Source organism: Crocodylus siamensis, chromosome 1 (assembly GCF_052110815.1).
Source record: "Crocodylus siamensis isolate JL-2025a chromosome 1, ASM5211081v1, whole genome shotgun sequence".
Classification (NCBI taxonomy): domain Eukaryota; kingdom Metazoa; phylum Chordata; order Crocodylia; family Crocodylidae; genus Crocodylus; species Crocodylus siamensis.
In genome coordinates, this window is record NC_143395.1 from 292739085 (window position 1) to 292752877 (window position 13793).

At 43.2% G+C, this 13793-nt stretch overlaps 1 protein-coding gene across 3 annotated transcripts in view; it reads left to right on the forward strand.

Moving 5' to 3' along the window:
• Positions 1-13793, forward strand: part of HERC2 (HECT and RLD domain containing E3 ubiquitin protein ligase 2) — a 187774-nt gene that overhangs the window by 35226 nt on the left and 138755 nt on the right. For 2 of the 3 annotated variants that reach the window (XM_090064853.1, XM_090064869.1), the window contains exons 7-12: positions 4584-4740; positions 7983-8093; positions 9255-9426; positions 11277-11450; positions 12537-12725; positions 13448-13599. In XM_090064853.1, the coding sequence (XP_089920979.1) occupies positions 4584-4740; positions 7983-8093; positions 9255-9426; positions 11277-11450; positions 12537-12725; positions 13448-13599 (955 nt within the window). The remainder of the gene's footprint in view (positions 1-4583; positions 4741-7982; positions 8094-9254; positions 9427-11276; positions 11451-12536; positions 12726-13447; positions 13600-13793) is intronic. The other variant, XM_090064860.1, reaches the window with a different exon arrangement.

Sequence of the window (13793 nt, forward strand, 5' to 3'; positions counted from 1 at the left end):
TCTCTTGCTTCATCCTCTTGCACTCAGGACAGCAGGGCCTGGCATTTTGCAGGGAGATAGCACGTCCTGTCAGTTGCTGGTTGGTTTAGAAAAGCCAGTATCATCTCTTTAGACTGGATTGTAGGAGCACTTTGTGTAACTGTTGTGATGAAGAGAAAGTAAAAGAACAATATAGTAATAATTCTGTTAACTGGTGTCTTACAAGCCGGCATGCTCAATTAACTGGCATGCCAGCTTGTAGGATAAAGTGAAACTGGAAGTGCTTACTGTGGCAGTTCCGGTTTCTCCGAGCCCTCGTGGCCTGGGTCGAAGCAGCCTGCACTGCTGAGCCCCCACGGCCCAGGAGCATAACAGGGTGTGTGGGGCTGTACGGAGCCCACCTCCCTGTGTGGAAGGGGTGGCAATGCGGCAGGAGCGTCGGCAGTGCTGCAGGAGAGGTGGCAGGACTCCCCACACGTGCTGGGAGAAGCGGTGGCCTGGGCCACTTTAGTTAACCAGCATATTTTGTTATCTGGCATCCCCCATTCCTGTGGGATGCCAGATAACAGAGCTTTTACTGTATTAAGTTAGCAAAATTAAGTGCTTAGAAGTTGGAAATTGATAAAGTTATGGTTGCATGTGCAGCCTTCATTGCCCTTGTCCCCCTTTATTGACTGTTTTTCGTCTGGTCTCACTGTCCTTGGTCCACCCAGCTTATTACCCCTTTCTCTCTGCTATATCTTTTCCCACCTCTGTTTTTTTCCCTGTAGTCTTCCCTCCGTGTGCCTTTTGAGTTTATTTCTAATCCCCTCCAGTCTCAAATTTTCTTGCTTCACATCTGAGTCCAGCTCTCTTCCTTCCCAGGGTCTAGCTAGTCTCCCCTCTGTGTTCAGATCAAGGAGTTTACTTCTGTCCTGCTTGGGGGATACTGTAGAGTACAGAAAAGACAAGCTTTCACTTGTTAAGCAGGCCACATCCACATGGCATGTAGCAGTTGAGAGCATCAGCTGCACTGGAAGTGTCCTGCTTTACTTCAGGATGGAGCAGCTCATTATGAATGGGATCTCCTTTTTTGTAGTTAAATTTGATGCAGTCTTTGAGAATGTGACCTGTAGTTTTTCAGAGGCTTTTAAATTGGCCCAAGTTGGACAGATTTTCCTGGAGATAGCAAACAGCTTATTGTGGCATAAAGGCCACAGTCAAATGTGTAAAATACCTGCTCTAAAGCATCTATGCAGGGTTTTATTTGTTTTTGAGATGGTTGCCAGAATCTTAGAATGTGAGGAAAGCTCATTTCTCTACATTCCCTATTGGAAACTTTAACCATTTAGAGTAATTAAAACTTTTCCCAAAAACATCAGCCTGAGCTGGATACCCAGCATGAAATTTTTCAGCAGGTTTTCAGCAAATCTTTAAGTACCTGAAAACAGGCCCTGATTTATTAAACTCTGGTGATCTGTCTGAGAGAGTGAGATTGTTAAAGCTAACATTTAATGCTAATTTCAAAAGGGGGGGAGGGGTTGCAAAAGTTTGGGTCTGGGACAGTAGGGTATAAAAGTATCTTTGGCTGACAGTAGTCTTAATTTCCCCATTAAGTTAAATAATATGATGGACTATATACAGCTAGTTGTCTGTTTATAAATCACAATTCAACTGAATATTGCATTAAGAGTTAAAGTGACTAACATAGCACCTCCTTGCATTTCTTTTTTCTGGCCATATACCCCTCTTTCCTTAATAAAAGTTGTAGTTTACATAAATAAGGAAATGGGTTTTAGTCATTTTAAATTGATCAGAATAACTGATGCAGTAGTTTCTATTGGAGGCTTCTGAGTGTATTAAAAAGATTTTTTTTTTTATGTGTTAGGACAGTATTTGTCAGAAAGAGAGCAGGAAAATGAAACAGTTCCCCCTGTGCTCCTACCCCTCTGCAATTCACCAACTCCAATGTCACCTTTTACACGCTGATTTAATAGTTTTTAGTTATTTAACAAAACCTGTTTCTAAGCTACAGCCACATTGAAATTCTCAAAGCTTTTCTAGTATAATAAGTAATAAGAAAAGATTTTGGAGGAAAGTGACTAAATTCCTGTTTATTGGTGTGATTTGGGAACAATTAAATTAGTTTCACTGTGCTGTGTAGTGGTGACTGGTGGTGGTTGACTTCGTTCCAATCAAAATGATTCTTTGAAAACAGCTGCTTAATATATATCTGCTTTTGTGTTTAGAAGTTTAAAAAAAATGTATACCCATGCTACACATTGAGTACATTACTCAATTAACTGGTTAATTTCACAGTAAATTTAGACCAGCTATGCTTGCAAAGTCATTAGTTTTCTGTGTTTAAAAATCCCACCCAAGTTTTCTAATTAAGACCCCCAAAACCCGCATTTCTCTGTCATGTAAGATATAGGTATCAATTGAATGCAGTGTTTTATTGATGCATTTACGATTTTAAAGCATTTCAAAGTCAGCCAGGAACGCCTCCTGTCATTTATAAGACAATTCTAAACACCTAAGTATTTTGATGTTTGATTTTTGTTTTTTTGTTTAAATAGTGGAAAATCAGAGCTCCTCGTACCCCCTTAGCTCACCAGGATGCGAGTCCAGCTTCTTTGTGGTGCTGAACAGTCTTGGTGCCCCTCACTCCCGACCCACAGCCTCCAACCCTGCTGGTGCCCCTCACTCCTGATTTGGTGCCCCCTGACCCTGCAACAGCTCAACAGTGTGGGAAGGGTGTGTGTGTGGAAGGGGGGTTGCCTGACCATAGGCAATGCTCCTGCAGCCTGGGTGCATCAACAGTGGGCCACCTCTGTGGTCCAGTGGGTGGGACCTAGCATGGGAAGGCAGAGTGGGGCAGTGAAATTCACTGCTGCTGCCAGCACCCCTGCATCAGCTGCCCCACTGTAGTGTGAGGAGTAATGGGTTGGAGGGGGGCCATGCTGCCCTCATCTACTTCTGCCACCAGCTGCTTGTGTGCCAGGTTGCAGCTCTTCCCTGTCACCATGGCCTAGTTGCTGCCATCCTTCCCCTAAGGCTGCCTGGGCTGCTTCTCCACCCCATCTTGCCCCTGGGGTAGATTTCATAGACATTAGGGGCTGGAAGGGACCTCAGAGGGCCTCAGGGGCAGGAAGTCAGCTAGGGTCAGAGGATGTCAAAATGTTTTTTAAAAGAGTCTGGAGTAGGTGTTTGCACTACCTCTGGAGGAAGTCTATTCCAGGCCTTGGGGGCTTCCACGGTAAATAAGTTTTTCCTTATGTCCAGCCTAAAACGGTCTTGAAGGAGTTTATGACTGTTTTGACCTTGTTATCCCTTGGGGAGCACTGGTGAACAGGCATTCCCCCAGATCCTGATGTACACCCCTTATGTACTTATAGGCAGCCACCAGGTCCCCCCTGAGTCTGGGCTTTTCCAGGCTGAAGAGTCCTATGGCTCTCAGCCTCTCATAGGGCCTATTCTCTTGCCCTCTGATCATATGTGTGGCTCTGCTCTGGATTCTCAAGTTTTTCCATATCCTTTTTAAATTGTGGAGACCAGAATTGGATGCAGTACTTCAGCTGCAACCTCACCAAAGCCAAGTACAGCGGGAGGGTGACATCCTGGGATTTGCTTGAGAAGCATCTATGGATGCAAGCCAGAGTTTTGCTCGCTTTACCAGCTGCGACATTGCGTTGGTGCGTGGCCTGGCATGTGAGTGGCTGATGGTGGGAGGAGGTGAGGGCAGCATGGTCCCCCACCAGTCTGCTACTCCTTGTGCTGCTGGCTGCAAGGTGTTATTCCATGGTAGTGCAGCTAGTGCAGGGGTTCTGGGAATGGCAGCAGCAGCAGCAGTGAGTCTTACTGTCCCACTGCTCTCCATCGTGCTGCTTGGGACTGTATTGCTGGCCATGTGCATGTATACATGTGCACATGCATAGGTGATGCATAGGAAGGGTATGGGGGGGCATGGGGCCCCCTGAGAGTGCTGGTGTCCCCCCTGAAACTGCGTGCTCTGGCTGGTACGGGGGCATGGAGAGCACTTGTGCCGCCCTTGAAATTGGTCCCACCAGCGGAAGTGCTGGCAGTGGAAGTCCTGTACCATGCTGCGTGTGGAAGTGCGAGCACTCCTGCTGCTGCTGTGCTGCTGGTGTGCTCGGTGACTGGCCACTGGGGGACCACTCCCCCCAGTTGTGCCCCGATGGTGTCCCCCAGACTTGGGAAGCCCCAGTCACCCATGTGTGTCCAGTTGCCCTCCTGCTCCCCCCAGCCCAAGCAGTCCCTTGTAGGCTGGAACTGTGCCAGCTTGTAAGGGGAAACCTGTGACTTCCCACATTTTTCTCCTTCAAAGGAGAAAATTCACGTTTTTCCACAGCAAACAGAAAAAACGGATCCTTGGTCATCATCATGTGACAAAAATGACTACTGAGCTCTAAAAAGAGCCAACCAGCTATGAAATTAGTGCTTGAAAATATGTAACAACTCTGTAGCTGGTTTCTGTCAGTCTTTCATTTGAATGTCTAATATAGCCCTTAGACATTTTTCACACAGTTCTTTTGAGAAAGATCAACTATTAGTTAAATGCATTATGCTAGCTTATTTACAAATTTTATTATGTTGGCTGTCAGGTGAGGATGCAGACCTTTGCAGTGAATTGTTACAAGAATCACTTGATGCACTCCGAGCCCTACCAGAAGCATCTCTTTTTGATGAAGGGACTGTATCTTCTGTCTGGTTGGAAGTTGTGGAGAGAGCAACTAAATTCCTAAGGTCTGTTGTGACTGGGTAAGTTTTGGAATTTTTTTTTTCCCCTTTTTGCTCAACTGGCTTTTGAAAGGAAAGCCTGAATCTGTTAACAGATAATGGCTAAATTTAAAATAGTTTCTAGTTAAGCTAAGCTATGTGGATTGGTTTCCTTTTTTTATGTAATAACATTAAGCAAGTGATGCTTTGTATAATTATTATTGAGATGACACATTCTAAATGCTGCTTCTTGGTTCCTTATAACTTTCTTAAAAGTTACATATGGGTTTATATTTTCATGTATGCTCTCAGCCCAAAGCAAACTTTTTGAAAAGTTTGGTTAAAGCTTTTTGAGGAGGTCGAGCAAAATGAGTGTTCACAGGTTGAATAAAAGTGATGTTTTGTGCTTAGAAAATTCAAATGGATTTGTTTTTGAAAATTCATGCTTGGTGCACGTGACTTCTGCTGAAAGTGAATGGCATATGCGTAGTGTAGAGAACATTATTTTCTTTTGTACAGTCTGTTAACATAATTGAATGTTCAAGAGAGCAAACATTATGACATTTCTCTATAAAATTAAGAAATTCAGTAGGCAGGGAAGCAGTCTTCACTCAATACAGGTATTTTTGGACCAAGCTTCTTAACTTCTTTTGTTTAAAGGGTGTGGTGAAATGTGGTCCTTGATGGGGCTTTTTCTAGCAGCGTAGATGCATTTACTTTTTTGATAAGGAGGAGAAAGGAGAAGTCTGGGCTGCAATTAAATTATAAAAGTAGAAGTTGGTATAATTTTACTTATGTAAGCTGTGCCTATTAGGAGTGCTTTGCTGCTGTGGTATATTGGTATGACTATCCTGGTAAAGTACATCTACTATAAACCAAGCTATGCATGTGTATATATAAGCTTGCTTAACTTGTATTGCAACCATGCAGTGATCAATAAAAGATATCATTCCCCCCCGCCCCCCTCCCAAAAATATCTGCCTCTATGTAAAGAACGTAATTTTTTCCCATTGTGGCTTAACCTATCCCTCAAAATAAGTACTGTATTTTCTCACACATGCCTCCTTTTTATAAGGCAGAATATAAAAGATAAAGATTTTTTTTCCCTGTAGTTGTCAGACTGATCATAGTAAGACCTTCTTGGAACATAAAGTGTCTGAGAAGTATGGCTGCCTCTAGCGTCTAGGAAATGTGTCCTAGGACAGCGGTTCTTAATTGTTTTCCTAATGGGACCCATTTCCAAAGGTTCGTGGCCTGTCCTTACCCATACCCCCCTGGCCCTGCTGGTGTATGACCCACAGTCCACATCCCTACCCCCCATCCCTGCTGGAGGGCACTGAGCTGCCCCATCCCACTTGGAGTAGAGTGCAGTGGCTGCGGTGGATCTGGCTCATGCGGATGGCAGCGGAGCGAGCTGGAGGGAGGGGGGGAGGCCTGTGGCAGCCCCTGGGGCTGCTGTGCCATGCCAGGCAGCCCGATCGCAGCCTGTTCTGCCCCTGAGCAGTGCCTCCTGGCCACCCTGCCCCTGCCAGCACCCAGCCTGGCCTTGCAGTTCTCCCCCCACCACTCTCCTGCCGCAGTCTCTGTACTTTCCTAGGATTAGTGTTTCTCAGCCCGCAGCTTGTGACCCTTTGAAATCATCTTACTACCCACTTTTGGGTTGTGACCCATGGGTTGAGAAATGCTGTCCTAGGAGACAGTCTGGGGAGGCAGTAGATAGTGGCAACTTCCTTCTGTGACAGCCTATCCTTGGATGCCATGTTTCCTAGATACTTTGCTTCCCAGGTTAGGCCCCAGACTTCTGCAAGAGCAGTAACAGTGGTGTTCCTTCTTTATTGTAAGTAGTTCTTAAATAATTTCCTGTACAGCAGAGGTGGTGAACATACAGCCCACAGGCTGTCTTTGGGCTGTGGAGCCATATGATCTGGTCTGTGTGTGTTGCTGGACCTGAACCCACACACTGGCACCTGTCCTGGCCCCAGGCCTGGCCCTTTGCATTAGATGCAGTGTCTCGCATGCTGCACACAGCAAAGAAGGGTGGTCTGGGGTGTGTTCTGCATGCAGTGACTCACTTTGTACACTGGCTCCTGGGCTGGTTTGGATCTGGCTGTGATGGAACTAGAGTGAAGGGCCAGTCTGGTGGGGAGCTGCATGTAGCATGTGTCCTGTGCCAGCTCTCCGTGCTGTATGAGGCACATGTGGCCTGTCTAACCCTAGGCACCATGGGCAGCACATGAGGCTCTCTGTGCATATGGTGGGGCTGCACAGTATCTGCAGTGCACACATTGAACCTGGCACTTGCGTGTGATGCAGGCAGCCTGTGATGCGGACTGCATGCAGCTCCCTGGACTGACCCCTTCATCTGCAGCACTGGATCCAGCCTGTGCTGCAGCCAGTGCTTACCCCATGCTGACCCCACATACTGCATGTACAGCAAACCATGGGGCCAACACATGCTGTGTGTGGCATGTGAGCTGGACCTGACTCCACAGGCACTGCACAGGGGTTGAGACCAGCCCAATCACCCTCCTCTAGTTTGTAAAGCCAGATCAGTTTGATACCCCTGCTGTAAATAAAGTGGTGTTTCCACAGTACAGTCCTCTTCAGGATACTACCAGCAGCTCACTTGTACTTTGTATACAAGCTTTAGTGTTCAGCCAATAGCTTTGGCTGTGGGAGGGTTAATGCAGGACTTTGCCCTTTTAGCTTTCTGAGCCAGCATAAGTGATGGCTATCTTGACAGCTGCATGGCATGCAGAGTCTCTGGCTTGCTCCTTTTCTTGCCAAGAAAACATCTTTGCTGCTTACTACATGCACCCCAGTTTGGAGGTGAGGGCTGATTTTTGGGGAAAATGTACATGTTGTATGGGAGAAAATATGGTGCTGTCATTTATGCAGCTGTCTGTTTTTAAATGTTTACTGTTAATTATATGCGTCTTTGAGAGCCCAAACTATTGTCTTGTGAAGGACATTTAAAAAGGCTTGAGATGTACATGCTTCTTGAAACTGGATAAAGACAACAAACATATAAGGAAGCAAAGGATAGTGTATTTCCTTTTTCAGCTGGCAAAGACTGGTGGCTTGTAAACAAATTTAGCTTTTATGTTTCATCTTCAGCTTGTTTTCCTGGATACTCTTTATCCAGGCTTACCTAGAACATGGTGAGCTACTTCTATGCAGGTATATGCACCTTTTCTTAGTGGCTTCTTTGTGATCCCAGGTAGTGTGTTAATGCTGCATGCATTAATTCCTGAATCTTCAAGCATCATTTTTCTTTTAAACAGAGATGTCCACGGAGCTCCAAGTTCCAAAGGTCCAGGGAACATTCCACTACAAGACCAGCACTTGGCACTTGCCATATTGTTAGAGTTGGCTGTGCAGCGAGGCACACTAAGGTGAGGAATTCAAATGGTTTTCTGTCTTTTTAAGAGCAGCAAAGCATTTAAATGTTCTGAGCAGTACATCTCTTATTCATGTTTAGTTTACTGTGAGAATTACGATTCAATAGCTGTGAGTCTTTTTCCTTAATCAGACTTGAAATCCTGGCTCCAATGAAACCAGTGACAGAGCTCCCATTGACTTCATTGGGACCAGAATTTCCCTCTGGTTTCCTGTTGTAAAGGTAAGGAAGACAAAGTTTATATCTAGATATAAACCAGACTATTTTAACACTCATGTATTAGTGTTCTCTTGGTGTTCTGACTGATGGAGGGTAGAAAGAAATGAGATTTTTGTGGGAGTTTGTTGCGTAGTTGTCTGGTGTAACACTGAATTCTCATGAATAATCTGGTTTCTACTGCTGCCAACCATGTATCTCTACTGTTACAGAATGGCAATTCCTGTGTAGCTAAAACTTTACAAGAGGAGGTGAAGGAACAGCAGCAGAAGTGATTAGAGGTCTAGAACACAGGACGTGAGGGAAGGCTAGAAAGTTTGGGATTGTTATTAATCTAGGGAGGAGAAGACTGAGAGGCAGTTTGATAGGCTTTCAGACATGAAAAGGGTTATAAAAAAGATGTCACTCAGTTATCCACAAGGGACAGAAAAAGATGTAATGGGCTTAAATCACAGCCAGGGATATTTGAGTTAGATATTAGGAACAACTTTCGAACTCAGAAGGTGGTTAAGCACTTGTATAGATTACCTGGAGAAGTGGTAGAATTTCTGTTTTTTGAAGTTGGTAAGTACAGGTTAGACTAACATTTTTCTGGGTTGGTTTGGACAAGGGAACAATCTTAACTTGAGCAGCAGGGCTGGGCATTCAGAATTAACTTTGAAATATCTTTGAAGTTTTATTTATTTATTTAAGGGAAATAGTTCTGAGTTCAGTACTGATGTGGTTTTTTTAGTTCTGGAGGCAACATCATAAAATGGAAATTTAAAATTTTGATTTTTTTTTTTTAAATGCTGTTTCAGAATCCATTTTCAGTAATTTCTATTTGAGGTCAAAATCAAGGACTGGTCAAATTGAACTTGTTTTGATGTTTATGGAGAACATAAACATTCCTAAAAAAGCTGTTTTTCAATAGGGATTATAATAAACATTTTTTTTTCAGTCAAATGTTGTCTGCTGTTATGTTGCTGCTTCAACTCTGGGATAATGGAACAAGGGAAACAGATAACGAACGGTCTGCACAGGGAACCAGTGCACCCCTCCTACCGTTGTTACAAAGGTTTCAGAGCATAATATGTAACAAAGATGTGCCCAGCAGTGAGGAAGAGATTCAGGTATGTGACATTGGGTTATTTGAAAGGTATTTTAAATTGGTCAGGTTGCTAAGCAATATAGGTTAGCCCAGGGGTTGGCAACATTTTTGGGCAAAGTGCCAAAAACACTTGCAACCTTGACTTGGAAGATGTTGGTATGCCAGGGTGGACGGTTGGGGAACTGCAAGAGGACTGATTCTTGTGGCAGCACAGCTCAGGCCCCATCCCCTCTGTCCGCCCTGAGGCACGTGTGGCAAGCAAAATGCCTTTGCGTGCCTTATTCTGGCACCGAGGCCGGAGGTTGTCTAGCCCATCATTTATTTTTTTCTAAAATTTAACACTACATTCTTAATGTTAACTTCTCCATTAAGATGCGTGCGCTCTCTCTCTCTCTCTCTGTCTCTCTCTCTCTCTCTCTCTCTCTCTCTCTCTGTCTCTCTCTCTCTCTCTCTCTCTCTCTGTCTCTCTCTCTCTCTCTCTCTCTCTCTATAGCTATATATACAGTATTTCATCAAGAAGGAAGAAAAGAGCTTTAGCTCTTTTAAGCATTAGCTATGCTTAAATGGTGGTGCATGCTCAATATTTTGTAGAATTACAATCTGTACTTGAATACAAGACTTCTCCCCCCCCGATCCCCTCCTGCCCAGTAATTAAATTCTAAACATGGGAAATTTGTAAATTTATTATCATTTTCTGTGTGTAGAATCTGTTTATTGGAGGATCATTTTTAATTCACCCCCTTCCCCCCAACTACTAGAGGAGATGGAGGGGGAGAGGTGATGAGGGGATCAATAATGGGGCAACTGGTATGGGACAGACAGTGTAAGGAGTAGTAGGGAAAGCAGTAATGGGGTGGGCAGGTGGGTAGCGGCAGCTTGCTCCCTTGCTGCCTATTCCCCTCCATTTGCCACCCCCCAGCTGCAGACTGCTATGATTTTTTTTTTCCCCCTTTCCCCTGTTCCCCTCTCCATGCTGCTTTTGCCACTTGTAGCCTGAACTTATTGCTCCCTTCCTCCCATCTTCCCTTCCCCCGCTTTCCTCTCCACCAGCAGGCTCTTTTCTTGCTTCAGCCAGAGGCACAGTGCATGGCTCCAGGCTGACCCCATAGCAGCAGCAGCTACAGGGCTGGGCTAGAGCCATGCTCTGTGTCCTGATCTGCAGCAGGGACAGAGCCTGCCAGTGCAGAGCAAAGGTAAGGAGTGCAGTGGGGAGAGAGAGAGAGAAAGGTGGGAGGATGGGATGGGGAAGTATGTGGGTGCTGGAGGAGGACTGGCAGGGTATGCAGGGGCAGTGTGGGGGTGGGAGGTGTCTGGCTCTGAACTTGGGGCTGCAGCAGCTGCCTGCCACCCCATTTGCCTTGTGTTTGATTTTAAGGTGAGAGGCTTTTTTCCCTATGTTAAATATGTGTGTGGGGAACACCTCACTTGCTAACTGGGTAAATATGGTAATTTGTGGCTTTGGTTAACTCACAGTGCTGGAGCTGTTAACTCTCTTGGATATGCAGCTCCCTTCAGTTTAGTTGCAACTTTATTAAATTCCTTTTTTGAGTAACTAATGGAATACAGAATAGCACAATTGTGAAAGGCAGCAGTCAGTTATTACTGTACCTGGTGGCTTATTTGAGATTAACTGTGTATTTCTCAATACAAGTGTCTCTGGAATAATCACTTGCATTAGGAAAGAATAATATATGCAGAGTCACTTTACTTTCTATTCATTTTAAAAGGAGTTGTGAATGCTTAGCTTCTCCAAAAATATACAGGGCATATTTTAGAGGCGTAGGGGAGAATATGTGGGGGTGTCAAGTACTTAACTGTTTTCTTGCTTGTAGCTTTCTTATTTATTTTAGCCCTTTTTTCCCCCGTTCCTAGATCCTGTCTTATCCTCTGAGTCCCAATGAGAGCTTTCTGAGGTATCTGATTTTACCTCAAGACAATGAGCTAGCAATTGATCTAAGACAAACAGCTGTTGTGATCATGGCCCACTTAGATCGCCTAGCCACTCCATGTATGCCTCCACAGTGTAGCTCTCCTACATCTCATAAGGTAATTGTCTTGAATATCAAATACCAGGGGGATCTGTGCAGTGGAAAAGTAGTTTATACTTCAAACCATTTGAGCAATGTCATTGGGCAAATTGTCTATTAATAAGTGGTTACTTGGTTCTCATACAAGAACATAATTATTTGTTTTAAAAATATTCTTACAGCAAGTGAGTTTTCTACAGTGAATAAGTGCCTAAGCATTAACCTCCCTGCCATTTTTCTTCGTAAATAGTCGCAACTAAATGAGTCTTCTGATCAGGGAGGTTAGATGCATATTAGGGTCACAATTGCCTTTTAATTAAGAGTATTTTACAGTTGTTGCTCTTTTTGCCTCCCTAATTTCTCCAGTTGAAAAGAGTTCACAAGAAGAGTTATTAGTTCAGGGCTGGCATCTGAATGGTATTCAGAATGAGTGGTCTAATGGATGTGAACACATGTATTAGCACCACATACAGTGTGCAGTTAAATGTTCTCAACAGAATGAGATGAGTCCCCTTTTATTTTTGTTCTTTAAACCTGTTTGTGAGCCTTGTGTTACCTGATTCCTTCCGCTTTTCTTTTTACTTATCCCCAAAGGTACTTTGGTTTGTCTGAATTTGGCTTATTCCAGAGTTCAATCTGCTAAGGTTTGTTAGGGAATGACATGTGAACACCAGTTGCTGATTCTGCTGCATAGTGCAATACCTTGTGCCCCCTAAACTAAAAAACGCCCCCCAAGACTAGATTTCGTAGATTCACATGTTAGTTTTACTTTTTTTAAGGAAGAAAAATAAAATATTAAACATTTAGTTTCACTATTTACAAACCCTCTACCACTTGCTATACATATTTGTTGTATCTTCAGGAATTAACTTGAAGAGAGTTTGATGCATGTATTTGATGTTGTTTTTAATATCCTGTTATTAGGCAGAGTTCATTGAATATTTAATTACAGCTGTCATACAGATCGTTTGAATTGTATTTTGAAGAAACCTAAATTTTATGAGGAGAAACTTGTGGTGTGTACTTTTGAATTAAGCTGAGTAAAAAAAAAAATAATAATAATAAAAAAAAAAAATATCTCACTTAGTTTCTTACCTTCTTACAGGGTTCTTTGCAAGAAGTTATAGCTTGGGGCTTAATAGGATGGAAATATTATGCTAATGTGAGTGGTCCAATTCAGTGCGAAGGACTTGCCAATCTAGGGGTTGTACAGATTGCCTGTGCAGAGAAACGCTTTTTAATCCTATCTAGAAATGGGCGAGTTTACACCCAGGCATACAACAGTGACACTCTGGTGAGTGACTTTTTAAAAATTTGTGCTAAGCAGACTGTATTTTGCAAAATATGCTGCTCTGAGATTATTTCTAGTAGTTCAGCTGCATTTAGTGATTAAGTTATGTGGTGCTAATCTTAGAAGCTGTTTGTTTGGTTCTTTTAGAAGTAGTGGCTTGTCCAATTTCTGTTTGTCAGGCTAGGAATGTAAATATTTCTTGCATTCATAAGCATTTGTGTTAATGTACCCCCTATATCAAACCTTACAAATTGCTTTTTGTCTATTGCTTTTTTTAGTTTATAACCTTGGTTAGAGATTTACTTGATATGAAGTATACTCCAACCAGTGGATTTGATTTCACTATAAGTGCCAAGGCACTTAACTCCTTGAGCATAATTATAATGAAATAACGCCCCCCCCCCTCCAAAAAAAAAAAAAAAAAAAGCAAAAAAAGCTACAGGTCAGATTGCTTGAAATAATCAGACAAAAGCCACCGTAGTGTATAGATGTTGGAATAGACCAGAATTCCTGATCACCCTTTCCCAGTTCAGAGCATTAGATTTGAGCTTCTTATCTTGTTTTTGTTCTGGTTTCACCAAGTTAGTGCAAGAATTTGCAGTTTTGGAGTTAGGTCTCCCTAGGGAAGTCCTCATCTAGTTATTCTGTGTTGCATTTTTTTTTTTTTTTTTTAAATCACTCACCAGTATAAGTAACCTTTTCCTTTGTCTGTCTTGATTTTTCAGGGACCACAGCTAGTGCAAAGTCTTGCTTCAAGAAATATTGTGAAGATTGCAGCACATTCAGATGGTCACCACTATCTTGCCTTGTCAGCAAATGGAGAGGTTTTCTCCTGGGGTTGTGGAGACGGTGGAAGACTAGGCCATGGAGATACAGTGTATGTGACAAAAATTAATTGGCTTCTCAGTCAGCATAGAATTTAGTTACTAATATCCTACTTACATATTAGAATAATATTTTTAAATTGGGGTTAAATACGCAGGCACTTGGGAAGAAGTGTTGAAACAGAGTGAAACGTGGTGAAATGACTATGATTAAAGGATAATATACTATGCTAGAAGTGGCTTATTG